At 42.1% G+C, this 17,171-nt stretch overlaps 1 protein-coding gene across 4 annotated transcripts in view; it reads left to right on the forward strand.

Moving 5' to 3' along the window:
• The window catches only part of tox2 (TOX high mobility group box family member 2), an 88,404-nt gene extending 72,983 nt beyond the window's left edge, over positions 1-15,421 (forward strand). For 3 of the 4 annotated variants that reach the window (XM_029431975.1, XM_029431978.1, XM_029431976.1), the window contains 6 exons: positions 1,552-1,821; positions 3,232-3,474; positions 9,625-9,705; positions 12,377-12,775; positions 12,859-13,007; positions 13,667-15,421. In XM_029431975.1, the coding sequence (XP_029287835.1) occupies positions 1,552-1,821; positions 3,232-3,474; positions 9,625-9,705; positions 12,377-12,775; positions 12,859-13,007; positions 13,667-13,709 (1,185 nt within the window). In that variant the 3' untranslated portion in view covers positions 13,710-15,421. The remainder of the gene's footprint in view (positions 1-1,551; positions 1,822-3,231; positions 3,475-9,624; positions 9,706-12,376; positions 12,776-12,858; positions 13,008-13,666) is intronic. The other variant, XM_029431977.1, reaches the window with a different exon arrangement.
• The last annotated feature ends 1,750 nt before the right edge of the window (positions 15,422-17,171 follow it).

The raw sequence follows: 17,171 nt of genomic DNA on the forward strand, positions 1-17,171 counted from the left end.
TGGGCCTAAGTGCAGAAAAAGGTGGTGTTTAACATGGCAGTAAGTGATATTTTTCTCTTTCATAGCACACAGTGAGCATAATATATCTGCAGGGGGTTGATAGAGTTGTTGATCAATGCCATTGATGCAACGGTTGCTTTGCAAGGTGCTGAGATGTCTGGCTTCTTAAAAGCACTAACCAGGTCACTGTGTCTGAAGGACTTGGAGGGTCTGCACTTGTTGCACTGCCTCGTGATAACCTATAGATGTGAATAAGATGTCGATAGAAATCGTGGATCGTACTCTCTTGAAGAGTTTTAGAATTTCGAGTTGAGTGATAACGGGCGTGCGTGTTACATGGCTGAACACACCGCTGACATATTATCACTTTTTATGGAAAGCCTTTTAGAAAACATTTGGTAATTTCTCACATCTAGCAGATACAGCAGCATTCATTTTCATCTCGTCGCTGGTCTTCTGATTCATTTAAGTCCCGTATCTAATTTTAGCTCTGTCTTTGGTCTCCACTAAGTCCTGAGAAAAACTATGTGGCTCTTAAGCTGCTGAATGCTCCACTATATTCACAAGCTGGTCACTAACTGTTTCTATCTGCCATTTGGTGCTGAGCAGGTATTGTGCAAGTGAGCTTTTAGAGCATTTTTGCTGCAAACATCTGCCTTTTGGACTGTGTGACTCTCACACTAACTGTCTTCATCATTACAAGTAGTATAAAAAAGATACTGTGTATAGCTGCTTTGACCTCTCAATGGCTGATTTTTTTTACTTCTCCATGTTTGTATTTTAACAACGGTTTAAAAAATATTTTTTACATTTGTTTGATTGACAGCTGTCTCAGCCTATCACGGCTCGTCGTGTTGACTGCTGCTCTCATCAGATTCCATTCACCTCCAACAAATTGAAAATCTAGATTTTCTGGCTCCGGTAACTGACAAATATGGCATAAACCCAAAGGCTACCAGGCTTCACAATGAAGCTTCAGCAAATTATGGGGAATGTCACAGATGCGATGTTGCAGGTTTTTCCAGCCTGGTTAGTTAAGAGTCAATAGTATTAGCCTTACAGGGAGAAAAGTAGATTCCTTCTTTAGTGTCTGAGTAAATTGTCTTGGTTTGGATTGAGAGATTACATAATGGTTTTAGATATTTAGCTGATTAATCACCTTGCTCCCAGTATTCAACATGTGCCCATGTGTGAAGGTCAGTGCTGACGTCAGGTACCAAAAAGATCATATAAATTAACTTGGCCACAAACTTGCAAGTTTAAAAATAGTGCCTGTTACTGTCTCGACAAAACACAGTGGAAATCAAAAAGAGAAGCTTTCCAATCACCAGCTTCAGTTTCACAATGTGACCTATAGGAGGGTTTTTCTGTCCGTCTAGTTTCTTCCAACAGACACATTTCCCTAATTCTGTCCCACACACATGCGTACTTTCTCAAATTTGAAAATGTCATCTCCTCTTCTAAGTCTTTGCATATTTGGCTAATTGGCATACTTTTATAACATTGAGTAGAGGAGAAGATAGTAAAGCTGGTGTTCTTCTCTCACCCCAGATGCAGGAGATGGCTTTGCACCACCACCACCAACAGCAACACCATCACCAGCACCCAGACGGCGTTCATTATGACCCCGCCCGTAACCACCCCCTGATAAACCGCTCACCTCCGATACTGCCCAACCCCATGAGTGCACTGACCCAGCTAAACCCTCATGTCAGCAGGAGTGCACTGCCTCATGGTTCCCCCTCACCTCCCGGAAGTAAATCGGCCACACCCTCCCCCTCAAGCTCCAATCAGGAAGAGGAGACTGATCCTCATTCGAAGGTACTGACGTAGCAACGCATGTACGGCTTGTAATAGTGGAGTAGCAGGCGAGGGCTTGGCAGTCAGAGATGGTTTGCATGTTTACTGTAGTGTGCAGTCTAAACAGGAATTGCAGGGGTAGCCATGCTTGCGCTTGTTATTGCATTGGCTGGAAAACTAACATGGTTGCAAAATGTTGCTGTTGAGAGGAACGTTATTTGTGAATGTAATGGTGTGGTGGAGTGGGGTGTCACATTTGAAAAGGAAATTGACTTGAAATATTTTCTTCATGATTGAATTTAGGTGGAGAAACCAACTTGATTTAGTTTTAGCTTTTAAAATGTTCCCTTTTTTTTTCTTTAGTCCGACGAGCACGTTTCCAAAATGTGGCTCACACTTAAAAGCAATGCAATCTTCTTTCGGTCCTTTGGTTCAAGATAATCCAGTGGCACACGTGAATAGCTGACAATCCATTACCACTGTGGCGTGTTTGTATGTTTGTTGGCAAACTCCTACAAACACATGACATGAAACTATTTCCCTGAAGTCATTTTAGAAATAGTGTTAAGAGACCTCCTTTATTTACCGACGTGATGAATATTGTAATGAGTTCATTTTGTCATTGGAGTTATATACAATGTGGTTTGAAAACTACCTTTCATTTAAATAACTAATGTATTCAAATGAGAGGAGAGGAGTCTTTCGGTTTATATAAATCTGTAAAACTGCTTTCATAAATTGCCCACCAACCAATGCCTCTGTGGATTTGCTTCGCTTCTATCAGGGGAATGTGAATGAGTGTATAATTGAATCTGCCACATCCACAGTGTTTCAGATTCATCTGTGGTTTTAAATGCTACAGTAGCATGCAGTGATACAGTATAACAAGGAGGGGATCCTTTAGTTAAAGGAAATATATTGCCCTGCACATACATCTCTGCTGTGCTTCTCACTGTGTGTGTGAATAAAAATGATTACCATCTCTCCTATCAGTAAGTAATTCCATTTGCTCTCTCCAATTCACACTGAGACCACATCAAAGCCAGAGCAGATACAGCAGGCGATTTAAAATTCCTTTCACCCCTAGCACGAAAAGTCAGGATTTATGACTTGCTGAACAACTGAAGAATACAGATTTGAAAATATTTGAATAAATTGAAGTAACAGATGTTATTTTTTTTGACAAAGTAAGGCAGAAAATAAATGCTGTCAACTGGTGGCGGTGTCAGAGTGTTGCTGTCAGTGACACATTGCTACACTATTTAAGCGCTGACTAAACGGCCATTAAACCGAGAGCTTGAATTATGATTTCTACATGCTTCATCTGGACACAATGTTATGGACATTCATGATGCAGTTATTCACTCCAGGTGGATTGGGAGGCCTTGGTTCTGCAGTGTCAATAAGTCGTTTTGTTTTTTGTGTGTTTTGATGGTCTTCCAGATCACGGGCGAGAAGCGGCCGTCTTCAGAGATGATGAAGCCCAAGCCCAAACCCCAAAAAAAGAAGAAGAAGAAGGATCCCAATGAGCCTACAAAGCCTGTGTCAGCCTATGCCTTGTTCTTCAGAGACACCCAGGCAGCCATTAAAGGACAGAATCCCAACGCCACCTTTGGAGACGTATCCAAGATAGTGGCCTCCATGTGGGACGGACTGGGAGAGGAGCAGAAACAGGTAGAGTCATATTGTGTACATTAACTCAGAGTATAGAGAATTTCCTCTTAATTGTTCTTTGTACTCAAAGCATGACGTCCGCGTGACGTAAATCTCTTCATCAGAGGGTTTGCGCGAAGGCTCTGTGCGGATGTCTGCGTACCACCAATTTGACACGTCATCCAAGCAAACAGTATAAACAGAACTACTGTACATGTCTGTGGTGTCTGCAGCTGTCCGTGTACGCGTATTTAGGAGCATATCTGAGGCCTAAATTGATCAGTGTTTGATTTGAAACCTGCAATAATAAATGTTTGGGCCATGTGGGGGCAGCGTAAACAAGCTGTCAACACAACACTAACATTACCATCGTCTTCTATGTTGATATGGGGAACTTATTACCCAACAGTTGCCCATTTACACAGCCAGTAGAACCAGAGCAACATTGGAATTCATTTGGAGAAGTGATTCTGGCCACCTGGCGCTGCTAAGTCCAAGTTTCCTTTTAGCTCTGTTTTTGGTCTCCACCAACGGCCGAGGGAAATATCTTAATCTTAACCTGCAAAATGCTCCGCTATGTTCACCAGCTAGTTGCTCATTTTATCCATCTTATATTTGGTGCTGGGAAGGTTTAGTTTACAGTTGACAGCTGCAGCCGAATACGCTATAAGAGCATAAAGTGAACCAACAGTAAAGTTGCGGGCTGGAACACGAAAACATTGAGCTGTAAGAAGCTTGGTAGAGTTTTATAGAGGAGGGGAACTGCAAAGTTAAACCCTTATAATTGCTTTAAGGTGTGATTACAGTATTTTCCAACCTTTTAATCAAGGTACTTAGTTATGACACATCAGGGCACTGGGTAGACCAATAGTTGACAAGCCACCAATCAAATATTATGTGCTGGCATAAAACATTTTAAATGCGCTGACAGGCATGTTTAAATCTTTAGTCAGGTTCACCACACATACCGTAAACTCTGCAGAGGATTCATAGCTTTGTGAGTCTCTCTGATTGACGCTATCAATTCCAAAAGTGTATTACCAACAATATTTGTTTGTCGTATGCTCAAATTGCATATTAATATGTATTTAAGATTTGGAAAATAAAGATTTTTTAAATCTAAATTTAGATAGCTGTCCTCCACTCTCCATAATGACAACGTGCATGAGCGTGAGGCATAGAAAATATGTATTTACTGAATTTAATGCCTTGAAATCATATTCTTTACACATTTGTTTAAGAATTAGACCATAACAAACCATAGAATCAAATGGTACATATATTTTATTATGCAGTGAACATCATATACGGAAAGAAGCAAAAGGTTTGTTACCATCAGTGTCGATATATTCCGCTGAATATTTTCAGGAGTCAATTTTATTTTATTACATCCTGACCTGTGCATATGAAACTACATTTACTACATGAATCAACATTTACTGCAGTTCAGAGCATTTCCACCCAGCACATTTTCCTATTTCATTTCAGCATTTCAGACCAAAGTCAAAGGAGTTTCTATGTGTTTGTGGTAACAAATGATGGTGTGAAATGAATGGAAAACGAGACAGTCTGATGATCATGCGCAGACTCATATTTTTAGAATATCCAGTCGGGGCGCAGCCTATTGGATGTCAAATAAAAGCACCTGTCTCCATGACAAAGTGCAGCCCATTCTCCTCAGCCCCAGCCACCGTCGAATAGACCCTATCTAGCATGTGTGTGTTTTTCACCCACCAAACCTACTTTATACGCTGGACTTTGGAGGCCGTCTGTCCGTTTTATTTGCAGTTAATTTTTGCCGCCTTCACCGGGGCTCTTCACCATGAATCTTCATTTTGCCTCTGACACCCTTGAATGTGAATTCCTCATTTCCTGTCCTTTTATTTATATCTGTTGCCTGGTGATTTGATCATGCTGGGAATACAAGATTAGCAATTGCCTTGTCCTTGGTTTTGCCTCAAGGACATCTGCTCCTGAAATGTTATTGTTTGTGCTTCTTAACCCTTTGTGTCCTGACTTCTTTTTCACCTTAGATGTTGCACTGTAGATGCAACGCTCTCTCTCTCTCTCTCTCTCTCTCTCTCTCTCTCTCTCTCTCTCTCTCTCTTTGCGTCTGTCTCTCTCTTCTCCTAAACGCATTTGTCCTTCACAGTATTACCTGGGAACAGAGACGAAACTAACAAAAGGGCAATTCCGCCATTAAGAATCACCCCATTTATTGTGCCATTCCACAGCTAATTTTTTGTTTGTGCATTTACGTGTTTAATCAAACGTGTCACCTCGCAAGACACATAATTAACTTGAGGTAATGATGTCATTATGGAATGAAACGTGGGACCCTGTCTGGGCAATAACACTGTGATTGCTCTAATTATTCTCTGAAACTAGCGCTGTCACTTATTATTATATAACAAATGGATAAACTTGATAACCGTGTATTTACAGAGTGTAACCGATTCAGCTCCTGCATGCTGATACTCATTAAGGTCAAAAGATAATATCATTTCTCTTTTCGGTTTGAACATCATACTCTATCCACAATTGCTGACCAATAATTTCCATAAAGTGAAACGTATTTGTCTCCGTGAACAGTAGTGTACAGCTTCAGTTTTGATCTCTCGCTGCTCTCGGCCAGTTGATGTATATGCTGTTATGCTTTTGCGTTTCTTTTTCGCTGTAACGTCATCTCTATAAGAGCGATGAGGTGTGTTCTATAATGTCACAGTCAGACCCTCTGGAGCCATGCAGGAGCACCAGAATGTAAACACAGCCCTTCCCCTACACACAGCTCTGTTTTAACTAGACTGTGGCCCCTGTTTCCAATTACCTATAGTACTTCTCAAACACACCATGCAGCAGAATTCAAATAAATGCATTGAAGGCGGTATGTTTTATTGCTGTATTTTATTGAAGAAACGATCAGAAGTGTCATTGTTGTGATTTGTGTTCTTTTTGTGTGATTCTTTTGAGCTTCAGTGTGCATTTTCCCCACTTTGCACGTGTTGTTGTGTATTCTCCAGTGTCACCCTTGAGTTTGGTAGAACAAAGTATTTTTTCTTATTCATGTTTATGTTCATATTTTATTTTTTATTAAGATGTTTTTCGAATGCCTGCACGCTATACAACGTTTTTTTTAATTCCCAAAGGCCTTTGTTTTATAGTGCAAGATCAATGCCTTATTTGGGCTGCGTTATTCCTCAAGGTGACTACATGTTAAAGCTGCCCCAGAAACACAAAAGAACATTTTTCTTGGTTTTGTTATTTAAGATTAAGATCAATTTTACATTTTCTTTTACAGTGGTGGGGAGGAACAGTGATAATGGAGTTGGGTAGGAGGGAGGAGAGAGCTTAGCTTTATTTAATTGAGTGTGCTGTGTTGGAGTTGTGTATCAGTGAAAGGTCAGAGATAGAAGGAAAATAAAACTGTCACTTTGTTTAGACTGCATGCTTAGATATTAAACTCCCTGTATAGGCTACATTTTAGCATCCATGCAAAGATATATATCTATTGTTATTATATATATAGTCTGTTTCCTGCCTCCTTTTGCTCTTTGTCTAACTTTTACATTGACATTATGTGCTTTTTAATTTGCAACTGTCCTCTTCTCTCCTCTTCTCTTCTCTTCTCCCATTTCCTCTCCTCTCCTCTCCTCCCCTCCCCTCCCCTCTCCTCCCCTCTTATCTCCTCTCCTCTCCTCTGCTCTCATCGCCTCTCCTCTCCTCTTCTCTTCTCTTCTCCTCTCCTCTCCTCTCCTCTCCTCTCCTCTCCTCTCCTCTCCTCCCCTCCCCTCTTATCCTCTCCTCTCCTCTCCTCTTCTCTTCTCTTCTCTCTCCTCTTCTCTTCTCTTCTCCCATTTCCTCTCCTCTCCTCTCCTCTCCTCTCCTCTCCTCCTCTCTTCCTCTCCTCCTCTCCCCTCCCCTCCCCTCTCCTCCCCTCTTATCTCCTCTCCTCTCCTCTCATCGCCTCTCCTCTCCTCTCTTCTCCTCTCCTCCTCTCTTCTCCTCCCCTCCCCTCTCCTCTCATCCACTCTTATCTCCTCTCTCCTCTCCTCTCCTCTCCTCTCTTCACCTCTACTCTCTTCTCTTCTCCTCTCCTCTCCTCTCCTCCTCTCTCTCCTCTCCTCTCCTCTCCTCCTCTCCTCTCCTCTCCTCTCCTCTCCTCTCCTCTCCTCACTTCACCTCTCCTCTCTTCACCTCTCCTCTCCTCTCCTCCCCTCTTATCTCCTCTCTCCTCTCCTCTCCTCCCCTCTCCTCTCCTCTCCTCTCCTGTCATCGTCTCTCCTCCCCTCCCCTCTCCTCTCCTCTCCTCTCCTTTCCTCTCCTCTCCTCCTCTCTCCTCTCCTCCCCTCCCCTCCCCTCTCCTCTCCTCCCTCCCTCCCCTCCCCTCTCCTCTCCTCCCCTCCCCTCCCCTCTCCTCTCCTCTCCTCCTCTCTCCTCTCCTCCCCTCTCCTCTCCTCTCCTCTCCTCTCCTCTCTCTCCTCTCCTCTCCTCTCCTACCTTCCGTTTTATCCCTCTTATCTCTCTACCTTCTCTACCTCCCGTTTGTTTCCACCTCCTTCTCCCCCTCTCACCGGTCGCTCGGCTTTTCGGTCGTCGGGGTAATCACTCCCTTCAGTGTCAGCAGGGTGCGGAGTTATTGTCTCCTGTAATTAACTGGTTATCAAACAAGAACATTTCATTAAGGTACAATTAGGGGCTAATTCAGGCGGGACACCTCTGTGTCAGGATTACGATGGAGGCATATGCTCTCCCCTTGCAGCTTTGTTATTTTTAATTTCAACTGACCTGCAGCCTCTGACGGCTTCAATTGCTAATGAATCCACTCACTTTGGAATAATTAGACATCCTTAGGCATGGTAATTTATTTAAAAGTATCCGTCGTTGCGCAAATCATTAGCTGTGTTAAATTGATTTGAAATTAAAGCTGCTGGGAGAAGTTTGGGGTTCATTAAAGAGGCAGCCATTGCTCCATCAATATTTAAGGGATGAGGGGTAAGGGATGTCACTTTTTTTACAAGAACTGTAGTTAATTTCTTAATGGGGATTATCTGTTTTTTATTATGAACATCTGCGGTGTCTTCCTGTATTTTTGGAGCTCTTCATTCAATGCAATCTTGTTCCTAAATACCTGAATGTGAGGGGAAATATTAACAATATTGTAAATAGGGATGAGTGAGAGGATAAACATCAGCTGTTTGAGCAAGAGATTGTATCCGTCTTCATCCAGGTTTGTTTGCTGTTCTGTGTCTATGTCTGTTTGTTTATTGACTGTATGTGTTAGCAGCTGCCATCCTTTGTGCATTTGGCAACACATGAATGCTTAATGGTTATTCTACCCCACCTCTTTGAAAGAAATGACCTCGTCCATGGAGCCACAGATAGTCTCTCACTGAGGATCAGTAATTACCCGCTGCATTCACACACACACACACACACACACCAATACACACACACACACACACACCAACACACGTTCTCCTTCATATTAAAATGTTCCAGAGAGGAGCTGAGATCTGAGTCTTCCTCATCGATTTAAGGGTGGACTTTTTGCGACTTGTTTTCCCCGCATCTAAAAAGGCAATGGCAGCTATAAAGAGCCCGTGAGTGACATGTGATGACATTAACTTGAATTCCCTGTCTTAACGCATCATTTGAGGTTCATTCAGAAGGCATGAGATTGCCTCTTTGCAAATGCTGTTTTGAATTCTTTTATTTCTTTTCTTCCTCGTCTGAATGATTTGCTGGGACATCAGCTCTGATTAAAAGATGAGCAACAGCCTTAATAGAGGAAGAGGCTGGAAAGCAACACACAGAATGACATGCAGCTTCTCAATCCTCATTTAGCTCAATAATATTCCAAACTCCATCTTCACGTTAGTGCGCGCGAGCGTTCTCTGCATTTCATCCTGAGGACATTTTGAAGAAATACATAAATGACTCAAATGCAGCAACATCATGCAGATGTTCAAATATCCTTGACTTGATAACTGTGCTGTGGATGTATTTGATATGTTTTGTTTGTTTTATCACAGAGCACACTGCCAGGTCACACAATCACACCATGGCTCCCAAAAATCTCCTCCACATCAGTCAGTTTGGACCACAGGGTCATTTTAGCCTTTAGCGTCACCTTGTAATCAATCGTTGTTGTTGTTGTGTTTGCTCCTGCAGAGCTACAAGAGGAAAACAGAGGCTGCTAAAAAGGAGTACCTGAAAGCCCTGGCCGCCTACAGAGCCAGTCTGGTTTCCAAGGTAACCACGGGGGTCACATCTTTGATATACACGGGTCAGCGGCGATATAAGGGATGATAAATTAGATGGAGAATTCCTCTCACTCTTATTCCAAGGAAAGGGTCCACTTGCTACACTCAGGGGTTAGCATGTTTGTGCATGTGTGTGTGTGTGTGTGTGTGTGTGTGTGTGTGTGTGTGTGTGTGTGTGTGTGTGTGTGTGTGCGTGGGTGTGGGTGTGTGTGTGTGCTTAGAGGAGAACAGTGAAAATTAGGCCTCAAACACACCCAATTTGCAACCTGGGGAGAAATGAAAAGTAACAGTACAGGTCTTTGTGTCCGTGCTATTTAGTGTGCACATGTAAGAGTAGAAGTGGGCATTACCTATCAATTGCTGTCCTCCTGGTGTTTATGTCCTCCCTGATGGGCCGCTAATGTGTTAGCTTAGGTTTGCTCACACTTACTGCTCTCTCTTTGCTCTAGTTTAGGCAAGAACATGAACAGAACATTGTATAAAAACCATACCCACATTGCAAAATGTATAATATGTTGCCCAAACTTCTTCGTACATGTGCAAGGCTATTTACAATAGATATGAGAGTACAGGGGTGTTTCAATCTGTTGGCGCACAGCATTTCATTTCAGTGTTTCTGCATTGTTTCTTTGAACACAACTCTTGAAATTGCATTAGCATTTATCAAGCTCCTCCTCTTCCCCGTCATCCTTCCTCCCCTCCGCACAGCGCCACACTTCCTCTCATGCTCATGGGCCAAAAACAAGCACCTTGATTAAGGCATGAATAGTTAATTCATCAGCCTCTTCACTGTGGCATACTTTCACCTAAAAAGACTATTCTCATCTCTTGTCTTTGGTGCAATTAGACATTCATGTCAGAGCTCCTATACAGAGGCTTGATTGATGCTATACGTTGGTAGATTGCCAGTCAAAAAACTGACTAAGAAAAATAAACCTGCATCCCCCCCCCTTACTCATTCAGGACCAGCCACTCTGAATGCAGATCTGAATCTCATGATTCAACGCAACTCTCTTTTTTAAATTACCAATGAAGGAATCTTTTCAAAGTGAATTGGGGCGGGTGGAATTGGAGGTAATTGGAGAATCATTTGAAGGATTCACATCTTCAGCGTGCACCTGTTGCCTTTTTGTTTGGTGACGCATGAGGGTTTGTTTGGGAGAAGAAGAAAAAACAAAAGTTTGATTGCTTCCCACTGGCACTTCTCTTGTGTTTCATTTCAGTATAAAAGCTCCAAAGTGCCGAATGGGATTAAAAAATGTCTAAATTAAAAATACGCTCATAAATCCTCATAAACTGTCATTTAAAACACACACACACACACACACGCTGTGCTTCATATATTTCCTCTGACGAATATGAAATCATAGCACTGCTAAAATACCCCCTTTACTAGAAAGAAATCACCCCCATCCTCTCACTCTTTCCTTCTCCCTTCTCACACCGTTTCTTCAGTATTTCATTTTCCACTTGACCCTGCAAATGTATCTGACCCTCTCTTATATCCATCCCTCTATCCCGTTCCATTGATTATTTCGCGGGTTCAGAGGGATGGATGTGAGCCATTACTAAATAGCAGACCGCCACACATCACTCCAGCCCGTCTGACAGTTAATGAGAAACACTGGATGTATTTCATACATACACCACCTCATAAAAGAAAGGGAGACAGAAAGACCTGCAGAATAAATGTGTGTCGGGTCTCACGCCATCAACAGGGGTTTGTGCGGAATAAATAAACAAAGAGAGGAGGAACAGAGTGGTGGTGTTAGCCGCAATGATTTAACACACAATAAATACTTCAGGTAGTACAGAGTATAGAATTAGCGCTGTTATAATACCACCATTTACAAGCGTATTTTCACATCAAATGATATACAGTTATGTAGATAATTGTCTTTGAATGTGCAGATGCCAGCTCTTCCTTTTCCTTTGCTTCATTGACATATTTCTTTTTAGACTTTCCCCTGAGAGAGGAGTCTCTGTGGGATAGAGGAGGTGCAAAGAATTATAGGACAGTTTTATCATAGTGGGTATCAGCTCCATCTGCTATTGTATGCTTGCTCATATCGATCTCAAACTATATTTGCATACTAGACTCACCCTGTAATTTTCATACTCTTTGTATGTATTATAAGCAATTTTCGAGACAGGGTCACAATGCTGGCGATACTTCTTGCTTCAGGGAAGAGCAGTGCAAAACTGCTACAGCTAATTTACACCGACAACAAAGAAATAATACAAATCTTACAGATCCACATCTCGATAAAAGGTCCTAAACATTACGTAAACCCTTCAGCAAGGTGCACACTCTTATTTATACTTAACAAACGATGATTCCGGTTTATTACAACTTTTAATTACAGTATTTGTATAGCCTTGGCCATCATTCACAGTGTTTAAGATAACATTGTACTCAAAGAAATAGCTGAGCTCTGGGAACATGGCAACATCAATAAATCAGGACATGAAACTGTTGTAAACAAGCCAACAGTCCAGCCAGATTCTCTAAAGCGCCTTATTTGGAGGTAAGCACACAAAAATAGACTAAAACTATAAAAACAAAATAAGATCCACATTAAATAAGTGAAATCCCCCGATCAGGCTGAAGCTATTGTAACGACGAGTGTAACCATTTCCTTCTCCTCCCTCCACTTTAGACATATAATGATCCCGTGGACGCAAAAAATGCCCAGACAAGCCAGGCTTCTCCACATATGATGCCAGCCAACCCGCCCCTGTACAGCGTGCCACCTCCCCCCCAGTCGTCGTCGCCCTACCTGGGGCCCGGGGCCTTCCCTCTCACCGACCTGCAGAGCTACGCAGGACACGCCCCTCGCCACTCCCTGTCGCAGACGCTCAGCCAATCACAGATGCTGCCAAGCATTAGTGCCTCTCCCCCTTCCTCCTTCCAGATCAGCCCCCCCCTTCACCCCCACCAGCAGCTCTCCCTGCACCAGAGCTCGCTCCTCAACCAGCCTATCCGCATGCAGCAGGTCCAGTCCCAGCCAATCATCTCTCACCAGATGGGGCTTCACTCCCCACCTCCTGGGCAGCAGGTACAGCGACAAACCGATAAACACTTGCACTCGATGTGGAATAGTTTATACTTGAAGATGTTTGATTGTGTTTCTTTCTCCAGGGTTTTTCCCACCTCCAGTCAGAGTATCAGAAGAGCATTGGGGGTTCCCAGTCTCCCGGAGCCCCTGGCCCTGGTCCAGGCCCTGGAGTGGCTCAGAGCCATGACTGGGACAGTGAATACTGCAATCGGGAGTGTGGCAACCACTGCAGGTCAGTGGAGACAGAGGAGACACTTTAATTTGTTTTCCACGGTGACCTTTACTGCAACTCATCAAATCCCGCTGAAGGACATTTTGAATTGAATTCAACCAAATGGAAATCTTTTTCTGTTTACTCAAAGTAAATAAAAAGTCAGATGCACAGATAGTCCAATCGAAGTCTTTGATCTGCGATCCCTTAGATATAAGCACATATATTCTTGTCACACGTCTGCTTTCACAACATAACTATTGAATAATGGTCAGCTCCGTTCCAGTGAGACAGAGGAGACAGCTGGAGAGGTAATGGTGAGATAATAGAGCTTGTCATGTGTTTGTCAGACAGCAGTAAAAAACAGATGTTCCTAAAACAAGTTTTTACTGGTATTGTACTAAACGGTTTGGCAGGCATGCAGTCTTGCAGCATGGGAAGATATACCAAGTGCCGGTGGTGAAGTACTGTGAAATGTTTTGTTTAATTTACAGGGTTTGGTTAGAGTAAGGCAGCTGAGAGAGTGCTGCTTTTTCAGCTTCAATTGTGACCATCGGGAAATGAAAAGTATTTGCAATGAGAGGAAAATATACCTCCTATTATTTTTTATTCCTTCTTTTCTTTAGCGTTGTGTCTTTGTCTGTAATCTAACCAGTGCTTCTGTTTTCCTTTCTCTCCAGTGGCAGCATGATTGGCAGGGACAAGCCACTCTACCTCACCTGAAACTGAAGATCATGCTCTGTCGACAAATACGACACCGAGGAGTCTACTCTCAACAACCCCCCCCCCCCCCTCACCCCTATCCCTTCTGATGCGCACACTGACACACAGTTCACACTTAACATACAATAACATACATACACATACAAACACTCTCACACACATACACATTCCGTCTCCCCCAAATCACCACCAACACCTTTTTTTGTCAATGTAATTATTGTTTCTCTCAGTTTCTTGAAGAATTTGTGACCAGAGTTTTTTTGACTAGATGACTGCTGTCTGTACCACTTAATGTATTAGCAGTCCTCTTGCTGTTTAAAATTTGCCAAGCACTTATAAGGCCCCCCCCTCCCCCTCCCCCTCCCCCTCCCCCTCCCGCTCCCGTTCCCACCCTCTTCTCTGAGTCGTGTGTCTATGCCCTCTCTGATACAGGCTGGGCTGTGGAGCACTCCTCTTCTGTGTCACCATCAAAGTCCCCTCAGGGACCCCATCCAGCTTTAATTAGAATGAGAAGAAAAAAAAAAAATACTCTTCCTCTTCTTTAATCATTTTAATTTTTTTTTTTTTCTTTTGTTGTTATTGTCGTTGCTGTTTTATTTATTTCTGGCTTGCAAAATTGTTCCTCTTGTTTTGCCAATAAGCGTTGGGCCCTGTACTGTAGAAAATTATTAACTTCTAGTAGGTTCAGCACAGGCTTTGATGTTATGGTAGCTTTGCTTAAGGGCCTGTAAATTGATACAAAAAGCTTGGGTGGGGAAAAGAAACAAAACAAAAAGATTCTTTTTTTAATATTAAAGACCTGTTGAGGTCTACTGAGCTGTCACAGTGTGATTGTAAATATCACTTTTATGGGATCAAATTGGGAATTGGAAGTCCAGATAGATTTGTTTCTTCTTTAATATTACATGTAAGACATTTTGTGTGTGTGTGTGTGTGTGTGTGTGTGTGTGTGTGTGTGTGTGTGTGTGTGTGTGTGTGCGTGTGTATCTGGACGTTAGAATGTACCCCATTCATGACGTGTGAAGTTGAGTGCGTACGTGTGTATGTGCACGGACACACACTTGCGTGCGAGAGTGTCTCAGTGTTCGAGTGTCGAGTCTTTCTCGTGAATTTTAACAGCCTTGTGCAGCTGGATTTCAGAGGAGTATTTCACACTTTCGTTCCTGCATTAAATCTGTGCTCACTGGTGTGTTTTTTTTTCAATAAAGTTCAATCTAAAACTGAATACACAATATGTGTCCTGCAGATCATTAAATGGAAAGAGCCAGGTGAGAGATAGAGAGGAAAGAGATAGAAGGAGAGAAAGAAACGCTGTGAGATAAAATGAGATATAATGTTGCTGGTGGAAGAAAAAAAAAAAGATATTGCCTCAAAAAATGCCCCCCCCCCCCCCCCCCACCTCCCTTTTCTTATTTTGTCTGACCATAATGTCAATTTCGTCGCCTCGACATGCAGAAAGGAAGTAATGAAATATGTGAATGGAGCCATCACATCCACATTACAGTGATTTTCATAAGTTTCTACTTGGTGTTTGGTTGTGTTGATCTCATCTTTTTAACTTTTTGTGTGATTAACAGAAATGCATTTTGCTGACAAAGACATCTGTATTTATCTCTTTACTGTAGCATAATTTCAGTTTTAGTTGTTACAGAACTATAATATTTTAAGTTGTGTAAAAAAAAAAAAAAACCCTGCCAATTGTAGTTATTTTATTTGTAAAGCCAGTAATGATAAATATTTTAAATGATTATCAATATATTGTTTTTCGCTAGTTGCCCATCAGCCATTTGACAGGTTTTCTTATTTATGAAAGAAATTAGATCACTTTTGCTTCTTACAATGGAGGTGTATTTTTATTCTTATTTTATTGTTTCATTTCCTTTTGGTTTGATAAAAAATGATGATGACCACAACAATGATTTTCTTTCTTCATTTTTCTACATTTTGGGTGCTGCTACTTCCCCCCCCCCCCCTTGCCAGCAGCATCTGTTTGTGTCACAATGCTTCTTTTATTTCAAACCTGCATAATAAAAAAAAGTTTAAAAGTGACCGTGCCTGATGCCTCTTCATTTATCTCAAATAACATGATCACACCCACATATTAGTTGTTGTTTTAAATATCCACCAACACCCCCATGACTTACTATACCTTACTGTGCACTTAAGAGGGTCACATGTTTAGGCCTATCCTATATTTATATTTAGCTCAGAGCTCCAATGACATTAGCTAATTAGCCCTGGGTACAGAGTACACCAGGCGGCGTGGATATTGCCAGTAAACTAACTTAACAAACAAGAGAGCAGATGCGAGAAAACGTTTACTTTGCTTGTGAAAGTGGTGCATCGTAGGCGTCTAGTGTGAGATAAAGAGAACAGAGAAATGCAATGTGCACACAAACTCAGGCAACCGTCCAAGTACTGATTTTACCCCAATTGCACACAACTCTTCTTCGAGACTTTCTGAGCGAGAGACAGAGAGCGAGAGCGAGAGAGAGAGAGAGAGAGAGAGGGAAAGAAGGAGAAATTGAAATCTCGCGATCCCCACCGTTCAATGTTTTATTCATTTTACGTCTGCCCGCCGTCTTTTCCTCAATAGCATTGAATTGGCAAATAGATCATTATTGGACAATTGGAGAACCTGCCACTTTGTAATATGACACACATTATATGAAAATCACAGCCATGCATTCTTAATGCATCGCAAGATGAAAGAGGTTCTGGGTGCAGCCACACAGCCCCGTCTGTATTCCTTTTGTGTACATACAGCCGTGTTTGTATGAATATCTGCCTTTGTGTTTTTTTTCTGCTTTTCTTTTCTGCATTTCGGTGTTGCCTCTCCTCTCTAGCTGTAAATGTATTTGTGCATACACGGCAACAATATCTCTTATTTCCTTTACTACATATTCTCTCTGCCGTACACAGCTGTCATTGTCTGTAGTAATACTGTAGTAAATACTGCGAGCAGACAGTATCACTTTGACACTCCCGTCACCACCCTTAATCCCGTCCCTCGTCTCAGAGTCAAAGTCATGAGGCCGACGGAGAATGAAAAGCTACAATTTATGGTGGAGGATGCCATTGAGAAGAGGTGAATACGGCGGTGATGTTGGTTTCCAGAGAATCTAAAAGAACACCGCAGCGACAAAATGGATGGCATCGGTAATAACAGGGGGGTTGACAAAGACGAGGTCGCTGTGGTATCCATGTAGCAGAGAGCAAAATAAAAGTGATGCAAAACCACCATAAACTCACCGTTTAATACTGAATCCAAATTGAATTATTTAAATGAACGATTTTTTTGTTAATGCTAATCTGATATATTTCATGTTTTTCCACATTAATGCAGGTTAATTTATTAGCTCAGCAAGTGCAGTTGATTAAAACATGCCTTTATTAAATCAAAATGGAATTTAAATGATTCACTTCATTCCTTTTTGGACCCATGTGTTAACCATTGGTCTT

This window comes from Cottoperca gobio, chromosome 5, assembly GCF_900634415.1.
Source record: "Cottoperca gobio chromosome 5, fCotGob3.1, whole genome shotgun sequence".
Lineage (NCBI taxonomy): Eukaryota > Metazoa > Chordata > Actinopteri > Perciformes > Bovichtidae > Cottoperca > Cottoperca gobio.